Below are 18,518 nucleotides of genomic sequence, written 5' to 3' on the forward strand. Positions count from 1 at the left end.
TTAGGCAGTCCAGCTTTAGAGATGATCCCCTTAAACACTTCGCTATCTTGCCTCTCAATTTAGAATGCACAGAAAGTATAGTTTAATCTGCTTGGTTGTATAAAAAAGAATAATAAAGTTCCCAAAGTAGACTACATAAATAGCAGAAGATCTGGTATATAGAACCCAAGGGGTTGTGGGGTCAGGGGAGGGCATTTATGGTGGAAGAGAAGAAATGTCTCCCAAAGCCAATAAAACACTCCAAAATTATGTACTCCTACATTAAAATAAGAAGTTTAAGAGTGAAAATCATGTGCTAACAATTGGAGATACTATTTAAAATATATAAGCAATTCATTTTTACTAAATGTCAAGTATAAAGTATTTATCCAATGACAATGTAATACAAAAATTGGAGGATTTTTTTTTCACATTAGTAAACAGGTTTGATAAGAGATATTAAGTTGACTTTTCTCTTTATCTTAAAATATAAAAATTAATTACATGTTTTATGGTGTTTACAACCTTTGTAGAAGCAAAGTGCTCTTTAATTTTCAAGTTTCTCTTCCTGAAAAGGTTAGGTGAAAATATCATAGCATTTATCGAAAACAAGAAAAAATATGAGTAAGGTATTATATATTAGAATAGACAATGTAAACAAAAACAGCCAATAAAAAATAATTTAGGTTATCTTGCATATCTAGATAGGCTCTCAACTCATACTAAAAACTTTACGTGAAATCCTATTTATAAAAAATAAAGGCCTTAAAGATATCAGAGTGACTTCATGTGGTTATGAGAGATATTTAAGCCTGGAATTAAACTGAAACCTAAATTTGCTTTCCTTTACATCCCGCTTGGTTTTAGAAGTTAAGAAAAAATGCTCCAAACAGAAAACCATGACTTTTTTTGTACATTTAGGCTACAAAGCTTCTTAAGTATTGTTCTAAGAGACTACATCAAATTTTCCCAAACAGGCCTAAAGCCTCTTTCAGGGAAAACAAAAATCATTAGAAAATTAGCGAGACTCTGTCTCAAAAAAAAAAAAAAAAAAAAAAAAAAAAAAGAAAATTATTACAATTGTGTATTAGCAGTGTTAATGCAACTTTTCTGACATTATACATTTACATTCATACAAATGGAACCAAAGTTTCATGAAACAATACTCTTAGCATAGGCAATGTTCTCTGATAATTCTTCTATTTTCTTAAAAAAAAAAAAATTCTGATGGCAACTTATACTGATTACTTGATTCATTAGTAGTTCTACAGTGGACCACAATTTAAAATCACTGGTTTATACTTTAGTCTCATCAAGACATAAGTATAAGGCTATTTTCTCCAGAAGACAATTTATACTCCTAATTACAAACATGAAATGCTTATAAGTTTCTGTGAGAAATCTACCCCAAAACATTGCTTGTTATTTGAGTTGCCTTAAGAGAAAGAAAGAAGGAAGCGTGAAACAAGCCTGTCTCTGCTGAGGTAACAGAATCAGGAGTGGATGCTGCCACTGTTCATTAGTTTTGCCACAAGAGGGGTAATAAAAGGGGTCAGACAGACACCAACCCACTTTGAAGCAGTCCCCTGGTTGTGTTCATCAAGTTTGGTGGGAGTTGCAGATTTAAATCCCTCTGTGTCCTCCCCAGAGAAAAATGGGAGTTCATAATTACTCAGACAGACAGGAAACAAATTCCCCCGTAGAGGGCTGAGGCCAGGTGGGCAAAAGCTGACAGTGGCTGGCACCGTCCTGTCCAAATACAGGCCTTGGCAGGCTGTCCCTCCCACTTCCCCTGCACTGTGTCCTCACACTTCCATCTCATGGCTTATTGCTGGAAAAAATCCGAAAAGCAAGCTAACGGTCTTTTAAGACACAAGAACTGGTTTAATCTTGTATTTTTTTCCAAGTAAAAGAAACATACGCCTACTCCACTCCTTTCTCCAAACAAAATCTTCGTTAAATCCCAATATATAAGACAGAGCTGTTGCTGCACTAGAGAGGAGTACTGCAGACAGCCCTGCCCACTCCTCCTCCCTCCTTATCTGTCAGTCCCTCAGGCTCCTCCACAGAACCCTAGTCCTCTAGAAATGTAGGAATACAGTAATAGTTAAGCATATTTAATGATCCTCGCTAAAGGCAATCAAACCATTGCCATATTTGTTCTCTAATCTTTGCTTGCTCACCAGCTCTCTAAATCCCATCCTAATACAAAACTCCCTAAAACTTCAGCAAGTGATGCTTCACCAAGAACCTACATAAAGCAACATTTCTGAAACTGTCACTCTACATTTGGCTCTTTTTCTTCTATTAAACTGATAGACTGTCAGAAAGAGAACATCAGCCAAACCAGCTGGGTCCTTACTCCTCATTTGCCTGTAGTACCTCTTGTTATTACAATGTACCAATAAATCCAGCCAACAAAACTCTTCTGATAGCCACTCCAACAGAAAGTATGATTCCAAAAAGATGACTGGACTATTACAAGATTTATGTTACCACAGAAGTATGACAACATGTTTCAATATAGCTGAAGCTTAATTATTTCTTCTTTTCTTTTAGCAAGCAATTTTGGAATTGCGTAGACTCACCAACTCTAGCATCACCTAGGGGAGAAGGGGCTGCTTTCCCATCCTATTTTACTGGTCTTGATAGGATAAGGCACCGACAAGGAATAAGACACATGAAGATGTAGTGCCGCTGTTACTACACTCACCCTGTAATGTGATGCTTCCTGTGACAAAGATAAAACAAACCATCTTTTTCTTTGAAGAGACTGTCCTGTATGTTTACAAACGTGGGCTTTCTGAGAAACTGAAACCTTTAAAAAGGCTGAAATTAAATAATTTATTAAGCTGAATGGGGGAAAAAAAAACCTGTTTCTAGTAAAACAGAACTGAAGGGAACTAAAAGGGTACAGAAGTAGAGATTAATTCCTTACAAAAGTTATTTTGATGTAGCACACAACGATAATGATAGGCAGAAAAGTTCAGATTTTGATAGATCTATTAATATCATTGGGTCTTACACTGAAAAATGTAACTTTAAAGCTTCTTCCTATAAGGAAATTTCTACTCCCCCAATAACATTATTTCAATTATTTAAAAAACCCAACTCTAGCTGTTCACCATTTTTTTTTTCATAATTAATACTTTGACATAACTTTCAACATGATGTCTGGTAATGAAGAAAAAATAGTACCTTTTCCAATTCTCTTGGTATTCGCAAACAAGTGTACACTCTTTCTCTTCTTTCTGTATACTTGGCCTCATTATGTTCAAGGAAGTACCCTCTTGTTAGTTCAGCACTGAGGAACCTCAACAATGAAAGCTCTACAGAAAAGAAAATGACAGAAAACAAAAAGAACAGTATTTATCAAGGAACTTCCAAGCTAGCTGGGGCCATAGGTAATACACATATAAAACAAAGAGACCAAAATAAATGTTATCTATAATTCTATGTCTAGAACTGAATAACTACACACAACGATCAGCAAGTATTTTTGAGAAAAGTATTCTTCTGTGTGGTATAAACCGAAAATGCCACAGGAATATCTAAGGGAATAATTACTAAGGGCTAGAATAGTCAAGAAAGTATTTTTCAAGAGCTCAGTCTTGGTTCTTACAGGTGATACAGTACCTGGACTGACAGAGATGGAGGGAAAATCAGTAGCTGTCAAGAATATATAAAACAGAGCAATATATTGAGTTGAAAGGGAGCCAAGTCACACAACAGGCACCACTTTAGTCCAAGAACCACCCTGGGTGAACTACATGGATACCAGTGCCCCAGCTCCTTTCTTAGTTCAGCCTCAGAAATCCTGCACAAACGTCTAAATAATGCCATTTTCCTACATGAACTTACCAACATGACACTCACAATAGTTACGCAAAGTGCAACCTCAACTAGATCAGAAAAACTTCCCCTTCCTTGGATCTTTCCATTCACCCATGTTTTTCCTCTGTTCCTCTAAAGCAAACTACTCCATAGTCATCTCATCTCAGATGAGGAAAACAAGGTCAAAGGAAATTATTTATATACTTTCCACTCACTGCAATTGGAAGCTTGAGGTGAGAAGTGAAGGCTCTGGATACTCGACCCCACCTCTTCTCAGTGCATTACACTTCCCTGACAGCCCATCCCCTCAATGACCCTCAGCACCCCTTACTTCATCTACACCTTCCTACGTTTACTCTGCAGGAGGTAAACTCTCTTCCAGAACGCAGGTTACCAAAAGGTTTCCAACTGTCCACTGTTCTCTTCGCTCTGAGCTGGCCTTGTCCTTTTTACCAAATGTGGTCTTAATGTTACCTCCAAAAAATGACAAGGGAGGAAGGTTGATTTCATTTATGCAGATCTACTTAAGGAGTTGCACCTTCTAGGAGTACTATGATCTAAAGCCTACCTGTGAGGCGGAAAGAGTTTATAGTAAAAAAAAATCCTTGGCTGGGCGTGGTGGCTCATGCTTGTAATCCCAACACTTTGGGAGGCCGAGGCGGGAGGATCACAAGGTCAGGAGTTCAAGACCAGCCCGGCCAACACAGTGAAACCTGTCTCTAACCAGCCAACCCTGCAGCTTCCCCGTCCCTCCGTGCCACCTAAATCTGATTCATTGGTGCTATTCTCTCTTGAATGGCTAAAAGTACAAAAAAAATTAGCTGGACGTGCTGGCGGGGCGCCTGTAGTCCCAGCTACTTGGGAGGCTGAGGCAGAAGAATTGCTTGAACCCAGGAGGCGAAGGTTGCAGTAAGCTGAGATCACACCACTGTACTCCAGCCTAGGTGACACAGCGGGACTGTGTCTCAAAAAAAAAAAAAAAAAAAAAAAATATATATATATATATATATATATATATATATATCTCCATCCTTAAAAGCCCTTGGAAAGACTTAGAAGCCAACTTGACCATGGTTCTAAACAACAGGTCTACAACAGCTTACCTCGTCCAGCATTAAAACAGATCACTAGTTCTTTGAGTATTATGTCAAGTGGCATGCTTATGTTAGGGTTTATTCCATATATATGTGTACGTACACACATACACACACTTCTTTAAATACCAGATTCATAATATTTTTGGGGAGTCTGTGTTACCATGAAGAGTACATTTACAGTTGAAGTCATGTGGGTTAAGTGTACGCAATATGTGAACTGTATATATTAACGGATGTTTGGATTTAAAGGACTTAGTCTAACCAAATCCACGTAGAGTAGAACTTCTGGTTAGGAACTTTCTAATATGTTCTACGCTGGCTAGAACCAGAACAAGATCTGCTCTTTCAAGGTGAGAAAAAGAAAGCCTTTTGAGTTGCAAACAAAAACAGCCAAGACTAATGAAAGATAAACAAATCATACTCAGTTCAGTTTTCCAATCAGGAAAAAGAGTATGTTTTGATTAGTATCTACAAATACCAGTTCTTTCATGTAAAAATCGAGAAGCAACAGGACTTTCAGAAAGCAGAGGAGATTCCACATACATAATTTTTCACTGAACTTAGTGAACTCTGAACTTTGAACTCCAGAGGACACTTCACCACACTCTACAGACAGCAGCCAACCCTGCAGCTTCCCCGTCCCTCCGTGCCACCTAAATCTGATTCATTGGTGCTCTTCTCTCTTGAATGGCTAATTTTTTTCATCTAAGTCTCTTTGGTAGCCCTTCTTCCTCTACCTGATCCTTAAGTGTCTGCTGGTTCAGTGCTCTATTCACTGCAGTAAAATGTCAGCCATCCTTTAATGCTAGCATTCTCCAATATGTCCTCATCATTCTTTCTGGTATTTATTCCCTATACCTACTTTGTTTCCTATACATGTTTTGTTTCCTATAGATTTCGAACTAGAATTAAAACCATCATCAAAATTCTAAAGTCATCACATCTACAGCTCTGGCTATTATCATATTTCCAACAGCCTCCTCTACCTGGATATCCCATAGATACCGAAATCACCTGCAAAACGAAACCAGTATCTTGCCCACTGACTCTGCACCTTTCCTGGAGTCCTGACTTTAGTTCCTGGCTTTACCCGTGACATAGTTGCTGCACTAGAAGCCCAGGGCCAATCTTGACAATCCCCTCTCTCTTCTTACCAAGGCCTACCAATTCTTCCTTTAAAACATTAACTTTTTCCCCTTTTTCCTATACTCCACCCTAGTTTAGTCCTCCCCATCTCTCTCCAGGTTATTGCAAAAGCTTCTTGATTGAGTACCATTCTTCCCATCTTTCCTCCCTTCAATGCTAACTCCACCTGGCAGCCAGACAGCAGCTCACACAGATCAGATATCGTTCTACTGAAACCCTTCAGTGATTCTTCATTACCTCCAGAATAAAGTCCTACCTCCTCAGTGTGGGCCATCGCAGATCCTCTATCACTGGCCACAGGCCATCTCTTCAGTCATGCTTCATACCTGCCTCCCCTGAATTTCTAGGTCACAATTTTCTTTTTATACCACTTTTCATTTCTCCCAAACATGTCAATGGGTTCACACTGCTCGTTGATCTGAGAATTCCCTACCAACTTTCCAGGAGTGAACATGCCCAGACGGTACCTCCTCTGTGAAGACTTCCCTAAGTTTCTCAGGCAGAGTCTGTCCTTTCCCCTACTTGGCTTCCACAGTACCTGCGCCTGCCTATGATTTTCTGCAGCATACTACATTCATTTTCTTATCTGGTTTTCTCATTCACCTTTGCATCACTGGGACCCAGCACATAACAGGTACTCAACAAATGTTTGCTAAAACAATATATGGGTCAGAGGAGAAGAAGAGAAATCACAGAGAACAAAAACAGAATCAGACAGTGAAAAGCTAAAAACGAAATGGAAAGGGAAGTGACTAAGAAAAGAAAGAATTACAGACATAAAATGGAGTGGCCAAATTAGTCTCTTTAGGAGGCAGGCAGCAAAGAACAGAATTGACACAGAATTGAGGGAGTAATGTGAATGGCAAACTGGGCTAAACTTTCATGTGGGTGATCTGTCCCTTCTGACATGATAATTTCTGGCATTTTTCCATTTTTCTTTACTGCTGAATTGCTCTATTGAAAGATGATCTATATGAATACAAAAGTGGAATTCATCAAAATGTTCAATAGTAATGGAATTGCTTAATAAATAACAATGTACCAATATAAAACAAAAATCAGAAGTGGCAAAAGAAAAGCACACCAGATACTTGAGAAAAGAACTTGTGATTGTGACAGAATTGTTCAGAGACGCGGGGAGTCAGCAGGGAAGGAGTGAAAAGCTTCACTCAATGTAGCAGCTGCTGAGGATACAGGAGCCTCTACTCTGTCTGTGTAGCTAACAGACTGTAAAGGTAACCCAACGGGTACCTGAACCTCAATCCCCCTGAGGGAACAGGGTGCCATGATGCAGTCACAGTCAGTGAGTGCCCTGGGTTTGGGAATGACGAGATCCTCACTGTCCACAGTAAGTGCAAGGAAAGAAATTAGGCAGCCCACAAGAATGCCATCTGCGTTAAAGAGATACAGAAACACATTACTGCACAATGATTTACAATTTTAAAAAGCAAATTAAATAAAAAGGTTTATTTGGGGCCGGGTGCAGTGGCTCACGCCTGTAATCCCAGCACTCTGGGAGGCTGAGGTGGGAGGATCACCTGAGGTCAGGAATTTAGGACTAGCTTGTCCAAAACGGTGAAACCCCGTCTCTACTAAAAATACTAAAAATTAGCCAAGCATGGTGGCAGGCGCCTGTAATCCCAGCTACTTGGGAGGCTGAGGCAGGAGAATCGCTTGAACCCCAGAGGCAGAGGTTGCAGTGAGCCAAGATCATGCCACCGTACTCCAGCCTGGATGACAAGAGTGAAACTCCATCTCAAAAAAAAAAAAAAAAAAAAGGTTTATTTGGAAAATTATTCTCCACAATGGTGTTTTCTCTGGTGACTGGGGATGACAGCTTTGACCATAAGAAGAGTTGGGTTATGATCTACAGAAGAGCATAGGATTAGCAATCACAGAAAGGGAGTACAGCTGTCTTAAACATTAGTCCTGTGACCCTACTCCAATGACAGATGTCAATTTCACCGAAGAGAAAATGGAAGCTTAGAGGAGTTTTTTTTTTACCTGTCAACTGTTTGCCTTATCCACAGAATCATCAAAGGACTAAGAGAGTACTTGTATGAAAGTATATAAAAACTGCAAAGCATGATGCACTGTCTTCAACTACTTCACAAGTACTTATTAACTTCACAAGTACTGTAGTATTAATCAGTTCTGGTTTGGTGGTTATCTAATGTTTATTTCTGCAATCCTAGCTCTATCGCTAAAAGGTAAAATGACAAATAAGTATATTTAACAACGTATATAACCTAAGTAATTTTCTGTAAACAGGTTATCATACAACATAAATACCGAGTGTTTTAATTACAAGTACAAAACAATGCTGTGTCCGGATTCTACCTCTAGATATCCAAGAATTTGAATTACAAACACTAGTTTAGATTCTACAATGGAGAATATAAAAAGTCAAATAAAAACATAACCTATTTTGAGTGTACAGCTCTCACAACTATGAAACAGGTTCTACTGTTATGCTCATTTTGCAGATGAAGAAACCAAGGCCCAGAGAGGCTAAGGAGATTTCCAAGGTCACACAGGAAGCAAACAGAAAAGCCAGAACTCAAAGTCAAGAAGTCTATGGCTAGAGTGTGTGTTTTTCACCATTAGACAGCTTTTCCTATTATTGCCTCAAGTGTTTTTGTAAACAGGCCACTGCATTACTTCTGGAAAATCAGGAGCCCTCTGTCCCTCCTCTTTATCTGTGCTCCCACTGCACCTTGGGCTGACTTCTGTGAAGCTACACTCTTTAATAGTTGCTCCCTTACAAGATCATAAAGTTTCTGAGAGCAGGCCCCATGTATCCCTATATTCTCGAAGTCCAGCCCTGCTGGTGAGTTCTGAATGTAGGGGTAATCTTTGTGTATAATTAGCGCGATGCTAATGGGCTGGGGAATGGTTTTAAATGATACATTAAAGAAATACTAACCACCACAACAAAGTTTCATAAGGTTAAATATCTTGAAAGCTTTGTCTTACCTCCTTCTCATCTACTCCTGAGTAAGTGGCTATATTTTAGGGATCAGAATCCTTCTATTTTACAGTATGAGGCAGTTTACAAAGGTCTTGCATACATTACTTCATACAATTCTTGCAACAATCATGAGAGCTAAAGAGAGCAATTAATGCCGTCTATATTTTGTCCATTTTCACATTATGAAAAAACTGAGGTTCACAGAAGTTGAGTACAAAGTCATTGAAAAGTTAAGTGACAAACTGGGAATAGCACCTAGTCCAGTGTACTCTCTCGCCTATATCAAAATGATCAACCATCTCTCTGACAATTATAATTTGGCTGTGATTCATGGTGAAGGAGGTAGGAGGGTGCACTGCCTCATTGCCGGACCCCTGGAGTTAGCCTCGCTGGTTCTGCTCCGCCAGGACCACTCCCACCTTTCCCTGGAGAAGGCTGCATTTCCCAGCGCGCCACTCAATCCCCAGTGCCGAGTTACACCTGTGTTTCAGTGTTTTGCTTGTTTTTATTTTGCTAAACATTGCTCTCTAGAATTCTACAGACCCATCTGAACTTACCTATCCTATAATTTTGGCTACAGTTGCCTGGTTAATAATTTAGCAAAGCCACTGTTCTTTACCTATGGGTATCACCAAGAACTCTGATAGCTAAGTACATCTTAACTTCTGTCAGACTTTCGTGGTATTTCATTCCTTCTAAGCAAAACAGTCACTCTCATTTGTTATGCTAAACATCTACCTTTATGTTTTAAGAGTATTTTTCCAATAATCCAAATATTTACTTCCTGAACACTGATTTCAGTTTTTAAGATGTCAATTAATTTTAGTTCATTTATCCCAATCTTACCAGGAAGAAATATCATTCAGTAAAAGTCTTTTAAAAATAGATACTTTTGGGAAGCCGAGGCGGGTGGATCCTGATACCAAGAGATGGAGACCATCCTGGCCAACATGATGAAACCTCGTCTCTACTAAAAATACCAAAATTAGCTGGGCATGGTGGTGTGTGCCTGCAGTCCCAGCTATTAGGGAGGCTGAGGTAGGAAAATTGCTTGAACCTAGGAGGTGGAGGGTGCAACAAGGCACCAAGGCACTCCAGTCTGGCGACAGAATGAGACTCTGTCTCAAAACAAACAAACAAACAAACAAAATTTTACTATTTAATTATAACATAAACAAGTGCTTCAACATTAGAAGAACTATGTTTTGTCAACTGTGAATTTTCCTTTTTTTTTTGAGACAGGGTCTCACTCTGTTGCCCAGGCTGCAGCACAGTGGCACAATCTTGGCTCACTGCAACCTCTACCTCCATGGCTGAAGCAATCCTCCCACCTCAGCCTCTCTAGCAGCTGGGACTACAGGCACATGCTACCATGTCCACCTAACTTCTGTATTTTTTATAGGTATGGGATTTTACTATGTTGCCTAGGCTGGTCTTGAACTCCTAGGCTCAAGCAATCCACCCGCCTTGGCCTCCCCAAGTGCTAGGATTATAGGTGTGAGCCACCGCGCCCAGCCGTCAACTGTGAATATGTAATATGAGGAAAATAATACCAATCATAAATCCAAATCAGTTCCTCCAGTGCATATATATACACATACATATACATATATATATATTATATATATATATTTTTTTGGAGACAGAGTCTCGCTCTGACCTGTCACCCAGGCTGGAGTGCAGTGGTGTGATCTTGTCTCACTGCAACCTCCAACTCCGCCTCCTGGGTTCCAGCAATTCTCCTGGCTCAGCCTTCCAAGTAGCTGGGATTACAGGCACATACCTCCATGCCCGGCTAATTTTTTGTATTTTAGTAGAGACAGGGTTTCACCGCGTTGCCCAGACTGGTCTCGAACTACTGAGCTCAGGCAATCCACCCGCCTCAGCCTCCCAGAGTGCTGGGATTACGGGCGTGAGCCACTGCACCCAGCCCCTCCAGCATATTTTTACACTATATCGTCTCCTACCACAGAATTGCTCTGTGATCTGGAACTTAAATTCAGAAAAAGCATAGTATAAATTGCCTTTTCCTCACCCCTAAAATAAAAAACACATTGTTTAATTATCTTCTAAGAAAGCTTATTTTAGAAATAAGAACCTAAGATTAAAAAGTATTAATTAAAAGTAATGAGTAATCATAAATATATTTATATGTTCAGTAATATGTCTAAATATATCTTTCTTAAAATAGCATTGAGCATTTAAAAAGTTGGAAAGTAATACTGGTTATAACTGTTAGGAAAATATGAAATATGCATACCTCCATAGTCTTAAATAACATAAAACTTTAGTAAACTTTATTAAGGTTACACTAAAATATTAGATAAGCTTATTAAACAGAGACACACTCTTGTACAAGGCCAATTAGTAATCAGCTTTTCTGGGAATCAATAATACAACAGCAATTCTGCCTTCCTAAGTCAAACATTAAGTAAAAGAACCATTTCACACAATATATTCAAGTTTTTAAGATGTTTAAAAAAATGTTTATAGTTTCATTTAGAGGAGTAAAGAGTAGAATATTTATAAATGTATAGATGGAAAACAGGTATAAACAAAGGAGTGACTTTTTCCAAGGTCATAAGGTTATAAAGCAAAGGATTACAAATGAGAATAGAATATCATTAATTTGACAGTCAATGCTATATATGCTTTCTAGAGACTTCTTTTATGCAAGTAGTCCCCAAATTGGAGGACAAATGAGCTGCTAGGATTGAATTTCAGAGAGTAAACTAGGTTAAAGTTAAAAACTGTAAAAAGCCAAGGCACTGAACTGATCAAAAACCAAAATAAGTAACTTTTCATTGTTCATTTGGTCTATATATACTAATTAAGTAAAGCAAGTGAGAATTTTAAAAGCAAAGCAATAGTTTGTCAGAAGAAGCTAATGTTACTTTGTATCTGGTTTGTGGTGACTCCAAGTAATTTCCCGGTTTTATAATTATTTTTCTTTTTCTTTGTAAACAAATTAATTGGCTCTAGATCATAATTTTTGAATCAGTCACCCTTTAATCATCCATTAGGTTAAGTTTGGGGCCACTGGGATAACTATGTGATATAGGTGAAGACTGGTTAAATGAAAATATATTTTAATAAAAATGTATTTATAAGAAGAAACTGACAAATTTTCAATTACACAAAGAATAGGACATAGGTAACATGAATAGTTAAAACCTTCATCCCACTCAAAATCTTTTGAGGGTATTGCTAAAAATTCAGCTGACTTTTCTGAGTTTTCAGTCTTTCTTCCTGCCTCTGCTCAATCTCTAACAGATGTGAAGCAAGAAGAGGTCTAACCATGGTTAAAGAGAGAGGAGAGAGGCAAAAGAGATGGATAATAAGTTGAAGTTTTAGAAGTCCGGAGTCACTACTAAAGGAGAAAAGAAATGGGTCCACGGCACTGTTACCAGTAGAAACAATATGTTCACCTATACCTGACTTCAGGCTTTCTTGTTTTACAAGCAATACCTATCCCCATGCATCTCCAACACCTGCATTACACAGGCACTGTTTCATCCTCACAGGTGCTACCTACCCTTATTTACACCAAGCCTTCTGTTAAGTCTCCACGGTGACTAGAACCAACCTAGATGCTTCAGATACTGAACTATCTAGTAGTGGCATTATGAAACAGAACCAAATGGATTAGGCAAGCAGTCTAAGCAAGCACAGAGTTTACAAAGCAGTTCAACAACCCAACCAAGCCAAAAACACAGATTTCCTAATGTTTAGTCCAAAGTTGATTTGCTGGACTTAGATTCCTAAATAAAAATATGGCTATACAGAAATTCTCCTACCTAGGACTTCTGCAGATGAATCGAGTGGGGAACAAGCACAAAAACCTAATATTGATTATTTGGTTTTATGTCAAAAGGAACAACAGAAGTTGGTAGTATTTTTAAGGACAGGAAGAAAATACATACGAGATCAATCTGCAGTTCTTGATAACCACCATATCCAGAGTTTAAGGCCAGTAACCACATATGCAACAAGGGAATACACAATGACCATTCTGAGAGAGCAAATAAAAATAGGAATGATGAGTGGGATTCCCAATTCTAACTATGTTAAAAGGTGTAAGTACTCACATCTGAGACATGCTTCAGCCTATTGCCAGGCTAAATATAAGTCAGAACGGGAGTTCTGAGAACGAAGTGATGAGGAAAAGAAAGCTTAGACTTAATGGAGACACATGTATAATACAATATATAGCACATATAGCTGTTCATACAAACAAATATACATATCTAGTTTCTAAACATATAAATCAACAAGGAGAGATATAAAACAAAAACTGAACCTCAGACACCACATTTTGATTTATTTTATTCAGATGGAAGTTTGGATAAGTACCTAATATGTACATTCATTCAGGGAATTCCAGGCTGTTGGGACTGATCAACAAATGTCTTATCTGTAGGAGCCCTAAATTCCTTGTGAGAAATGATAAGGGGGACTTTGGAACTGACGGTTCAGCCACCAAGACACTAAAATTATGACTTTCAAAAAGAAAAGCCAAAGGCTGCCTTAACTTGCAGGGGGATCTAGAGCTCAAGAGCAGGTGTGCTAGACTCTCAGAGGCACACAAGACAATAAAAAATCGACAATACCTTAAGTCCGAGCATCTAGCCTTGAAGGACTAGTTTGATTCAGGGAGAAATGCTATCCAAATGACTCTAGGTGCTGCCACTCAAAGGCCCTCTGACCCAGGCCAGCTCCTACAGAATCATTTTTTAAAATTCTTAAAAGGAGGGGAAGGAGGATTACAGAGGAGGGGAAGAGGGCAGCACTAGACTTAGCAGCCTGGGCACTGAAGAAGGACTAAAATAATTCAGTCTCTAGTGGAGAAACTTCTAACAAATGTGGTTATCAGAGCTACAGGCTGGGTGCTAGCAGTGGCAGGAGCTATGTGACTTAGCAGAGCAGGGACACCAGGGGAAAAGAAGGCAGGGCTCATGTGGAGGCTCAGAGAGAACACTGGCCAGTGGCTCCAGCTGAAACACTCCTGGAATTTGGAATTCTTACCTAAATCCTGATCGCCAAGGCTAGTGTGACTTGGTAAAGCAGGAGTGGCCACTGACATCTCCTCACACAAAATCAATGGACCTGGGGAAAGAACAAGGACTACCCCAACAGCTAAACCTGGAGGCATCTCCCTGATAATGACTTCCTGCGACTATGGGTTTAAAAAAATCCAGCCTTAAACATGGTGAAGCATGTTGATGAAGAATGGATACGTGGTATAATGAAGTCCATGGAAGTCCAGGTATCCAGTCCCAGAAAAAGCCAGGGAAGAAGTGTGAAGTGATACTGCAAGCTCAAGATCTGTGCTCATCAATAGGCTTCAAACAACTTCATTTCCTCTCCATGTAAACAAGAAAAAAGGGCTTTTAAAATGGTGGCTTTCCTGCAACTGAGAAATATTTTAAAGAAAGTATAGTGAAGCCTGGCAACATCTATTTCTATTTACAAGAGTGCTTTTAATATTCAAGTCTAAGTAAGTAAACAGACAGTTGAGAGATTTGATATTTTGACTTACTTAGATCCTGCCAATTCAGAAAGTAAATACTTTTGAAAGCAAATGTTTAACTGAGAACTAAAGCAAATAAAGTACCGTTGAGAATTTTTAAGTGGTTAATTGGAAAAGACCAAACAAGACAGTCTGTAATTTTCATATAGACTGCTTCAAAATCGAACCTACGTCCAGTTCTGGGAATCAGCAAATCAATTAGAATCTCATCTGATCAACTTTATGCCCCTTAAGTACTCTTAAAATTTCCATACTCAAGTACAGTCAATGATGTAATCAGCCTCACAACTTAAAGTTATTTGCATGAACTGCAGGAAATAACGGCTAACACAGTCCCTTTTGGACAACAGAAATAATTTTTTAGTTGGAAGAAGTTTAACGGAGTTATGGTTCAGCTGCTGTTTAAAGCTTGAGGAATTAAAAGGTTGGGTTCACTCTATATTCAAGAAGACATCCATCTCAAAATCTTTTTTCATTTAAAACTAATTTGCAACTGCAATATGAATACTAATGCAAGTTTTAAAATTTTTTTAAATGAGAATAAAAACCTAGATCTTATATGAACTGTAACACTGTAACAATACGTTTAAAACTGGTCACTGAATGTAGCATTCATACGTACACATTTTCTCATCTAGCAATTTTTTTGGCTTAAGTTTCAGTTTAGGAAAAGTTCGGATGCAACATTTCATGGAGTGTTAAACATTTCTGTACTGGGCAAAACTACTGAACTTCATGGTCACTACCACACCGTCAACTGTCTGTGAAAAATCTATTTGGAGAGCAAGTTAACAGGTCTCTATGGCTCAAGTTCACTTAAAATACAGAACAAAAAAAGTCACCTTGACATGAATATAATTAAGAAATCAGCCGTGTGCTTCTCACGTTTTGGCTCCGAGACGTGGAGATGCCCGCTAACCTAAGACCTTCCGAGAGCGGTGCAGGGACCCGGACAGAACTTTCCCGGCCGCAGACCCCTTCTAGCGCACACCTGGCCTGGCGCTGCCGCGGGAGCCTCGGCGGTGCGCGCGGAACCCGCCCGAGGAGCTGTCAACGGCCGCGGAGCATCGGCAGCGCGCGCGCCCACAGCCCGGGCGATCCCGGGAGGCAGCGCCGGCCGCGGGGCTCGGGGGCCGAGGTCCCAAGGCGCCCTCGGTGCCCAGTCCGCCCCTTGGTGCCCGCCGCGGCCTAGCGCCGCCCGCCTCACCTGTGCGGCCCCGGCGCCTCTCCCGCCGCCGGTCGCTCTCGTAGAAGCCCAGCGTCTCAGTGAGCTGAGGCGCCGGCGGGGGCCCCTGTCCGCCGCTGCTGCCCGGCTGCTCCGCCTCGCCGCGGCCGTCCCGCTGCGGGCCGTCCACGCCGCCACCGCTGCCTTCTCCCGGGGCGGCCGCGTAGCCAACGCCCGCCATGTTCCTAGCACAACAAACTGTCCCCGCCGCCTCCCTCCAGCCTCTGGCCCGGCCTCCGCCTCCGGCCGGCCCCCTCCCCGCCTCGCCCCGCCCCTCGCCGGAGCCCGGGCCGCCGCTGCCGCCGCCGCCGCCGCCGCCGCCGCCATCCGCGGCCCGCCGACTGGCGCGCACCATTGGCGTCAGCGACGCGTGTGAGGCAGCCGCCGCTGCTGCCGCCGCCGCCGCCACAGCCGCCGCCATCTTCTTTTTGCCCTCGCCGTGGCGGGCGGCTGTTTCCCGGGCCGTGGCTGGCTCCGCCGGCCGGGGCACCGCGCCGGGCTCCATGCAGCCGGGCTGCGCGGTCGCGCAGAGCGGGCGCCTTCGGGGCTTGGGTCTGGGACCCGGCAGGAGTGGGCCGGGGATGGCAGCGGCGGGCGGCGGGTCGGCCGTGGAGCCCCGGGGAGGCTGCCGCCCCGGCCGCTGTCCGCAGTCTGCGAGGTGTCCGGCCGCACGCTCAGGGCCCCTTTTGCAGACTGGGTGCCCGGAGTGCGCCGGCGCCGCCCGCCAGGTCTTGGCACCGCTGGCGCGGGCGCGGCCGCGGCGGCGAGGGCCCGGCTCCAGATCCCCGACCCCCGTGAGCTCCGGCCCTGCGTGCCCGCTATTTTGGTTCCATCTCTTCTGCATATTTATGCTTGCCTGTCACATTCCCTGGCCTCTGAGTGTCCTTTGGCAGTTTCCAAAGCACTTGGGCTAGAAGGAGCTTGGGGAGCTTCACAACAGGTGGGGGCGCGCAGGGGAGGGGCCGCGGCCGGACCAGCAGAGCGCTTCAAGGGCTGGCGCTGGGACGGACTTTCCACACTGTCTTTAGGGACTGGGGTTAGCAGACAGCCCTTGGCCACCACTGTGTCCTTACTCTGTCGCTTTACTTGGGGTTGGACCTCCCCTTTCCAGCTCTGGCGTGTGACCCCGCACCGAGCGTGGTGTCAAGACCACCACCAGCTGGGGCCGTGGGAGCGAAGGTGCCCCAGGCTCGGGGAAGATGCGGACCTTTTACCCTCTCGGCAAGTGATTGTTGCGCGCTCTGGTGAGGGGACAGTGGTGCCAGCTTCGGGACTCAGATGTGCTTTTGTGTCTCTTTGATTAGCAAAAGCAAAAAGAATTCCTCCCCGAACACTAAGCTTCCTGGAAACTTCCCTAGACCTAAACTTGAGAACCGCATATAAACGAACCTTGAGGGTTCTGTTGTCGGTAGCGGGTTACCTGATTGCAAACTGAGCAAGTTTAAAACGGAGTGGGCTGCTTTGAGCTGCACAGCCGCCTGGCATTGTGACAGCTGAGCAGGAGGCAGAGGTGAGAGCCCAAGATGGACTAAAAATGCCCCAGCAGCTAGGAGCCCAGCCTCGTTGAAAGGAGGAACATTCGGTGCAGGCGTCGGAACCTTATCCTTTATGAAACGGGACAGCTCACAGGATTACATTTCTAAGCCAATCCTGTGATGATCCTCCATGAAATTCTCTATTTTCGTTGCATGTGGTCAAAACTGAGCCTCACTGAAACAATTGAAAACAAGTATTCTCGACAAATCTTAAGAATCGTTTTGAAAATCAAAAGGTATGGAAAGTGTTGTGACTTCTTTCTAAGCTTTATTCAGCCCAAATTCTATTATTCTCTGATCTTTTATGGTGTAAAATCATACCCATTCCATTATGTATTGATTGCAAAGAGGGAAGTAGGCTTTTATTGCTATGTTTATGTCAGTTTCCATTTACTGTCTCACCACATTTATTGGGTTATTGCCTTTGCCTTTGACTCGACAGGAGCTGGAAGGGTAAGAATCCCAAATTCTGTTTCCTAAGGCAGCCAGTTGTCAGAATGAACTTTCTTCATTTTCTATTATGAGGCCTGAGGAAAGACATTCGGTTCCAAAGGCTGTGCCTATCCTTTTAAATAGAAGAGAGAAGGCCTGGCACGGTGGCTCACGCCTGTAATCCCAACACTTTGGGAGGCCGAAGCGGGCGAATCACGAGGTCAGGAGATCGAGACCAGCCTGGCCAACATAGTGAAACCCCGTCTCTACTAAAATTACAAATAATTAGCCGGGCATATGGCGGGCGCCTGCTTGCCTGTATTCCCAGCTACTGGAAGGCTGAGGCAGGAGAATCGCTTGAATCCGGGAGGCGGAGGTTGCAGTGAACCGCACCGAGATCGCGTCACTGGACTTCAGCCCGGGCGGCAGAGTGAGACTCCGTCTCAAAAAAAGAAAAAAAAAAAAGACAGAAGAGGAGGAAGCAGCCGTGCCAAAAAAAAAAAAAGGAAGCAGCCATGCCAAGGCTAGGTACTGACTGAAGCAGGAGGAACAAATTGGAAATGTGGGAATGCAGATGTGGGCAAGTTGAGGGTCTTGTAGCTTCTCTTCGGTTGATCTTTTCACTGAAGCTGCTTTGTTATATCTGACATGTGAAACTGCACAATTTCAAACCTATATTGAAGTCAACATACAAAAAAGCATTTTAGAAACAACCATTAGTAAAAATACTTTTTTCAGCTATTCTTCCCTTGTATGGGTGTTGATAATC

The 18,518-nt window shown here is 42.2% G+C and overlaps 1 protein-coding gene across 7 annotated transcripts in view; it reads right to left on the reverse strand.

The window, feature by feature from the left end:
- The window catches only part of TAPT1 (transmembrane anterior posterior transformation 1), a 66,603-nt gene extending 49,918 nt beyond the window's left edge, over positions 1 to 16,685 (reverse strand). For 2 of the 7 annotated variants that reach the window (XR_012434712.1, XM_005554528.5), the window contains exons 1-2: positions 15,765 to 16,685; positions 3,178 to 3,308 (exon numbers count right to left, since the gene is read on the reverse strand). Coding sequence is in view for 3 of the 7 variants with exons in the window: in XM_005554528.5 (XP_005554585.3) it covers positions 3,178 to 3,308; positions 15,765 to 16,626 (993 nt within the window). In the remaining 4 variants the exon portion in view is untranslated. The remainder of the gene's footprint in view (positions 1 to 3,177; positions 3,309 to 15,764) is intronic. The other 5 variants (XM_074039448.1, XM_074039449.1, XR_012434713.1 and 2 more) reach the window with 3 other exon arrangements.
- Positions 16,686 to 18,518: the final 1,833 nt, after the last annotated feature.

This window comes from Macaca fascicularis, chromosome 5 (assembly GCF_037993035.2).
Source record: "Macaca fascicularis isolate 582-1 chromosome 5, T2T-MFA8v1.1".
Lineage (NCBI taxonomy): Eukaryota > Metazoa > Chordata > Mammalia > Primates > Cercopithecidae > Macaca > Macaca fascicularis.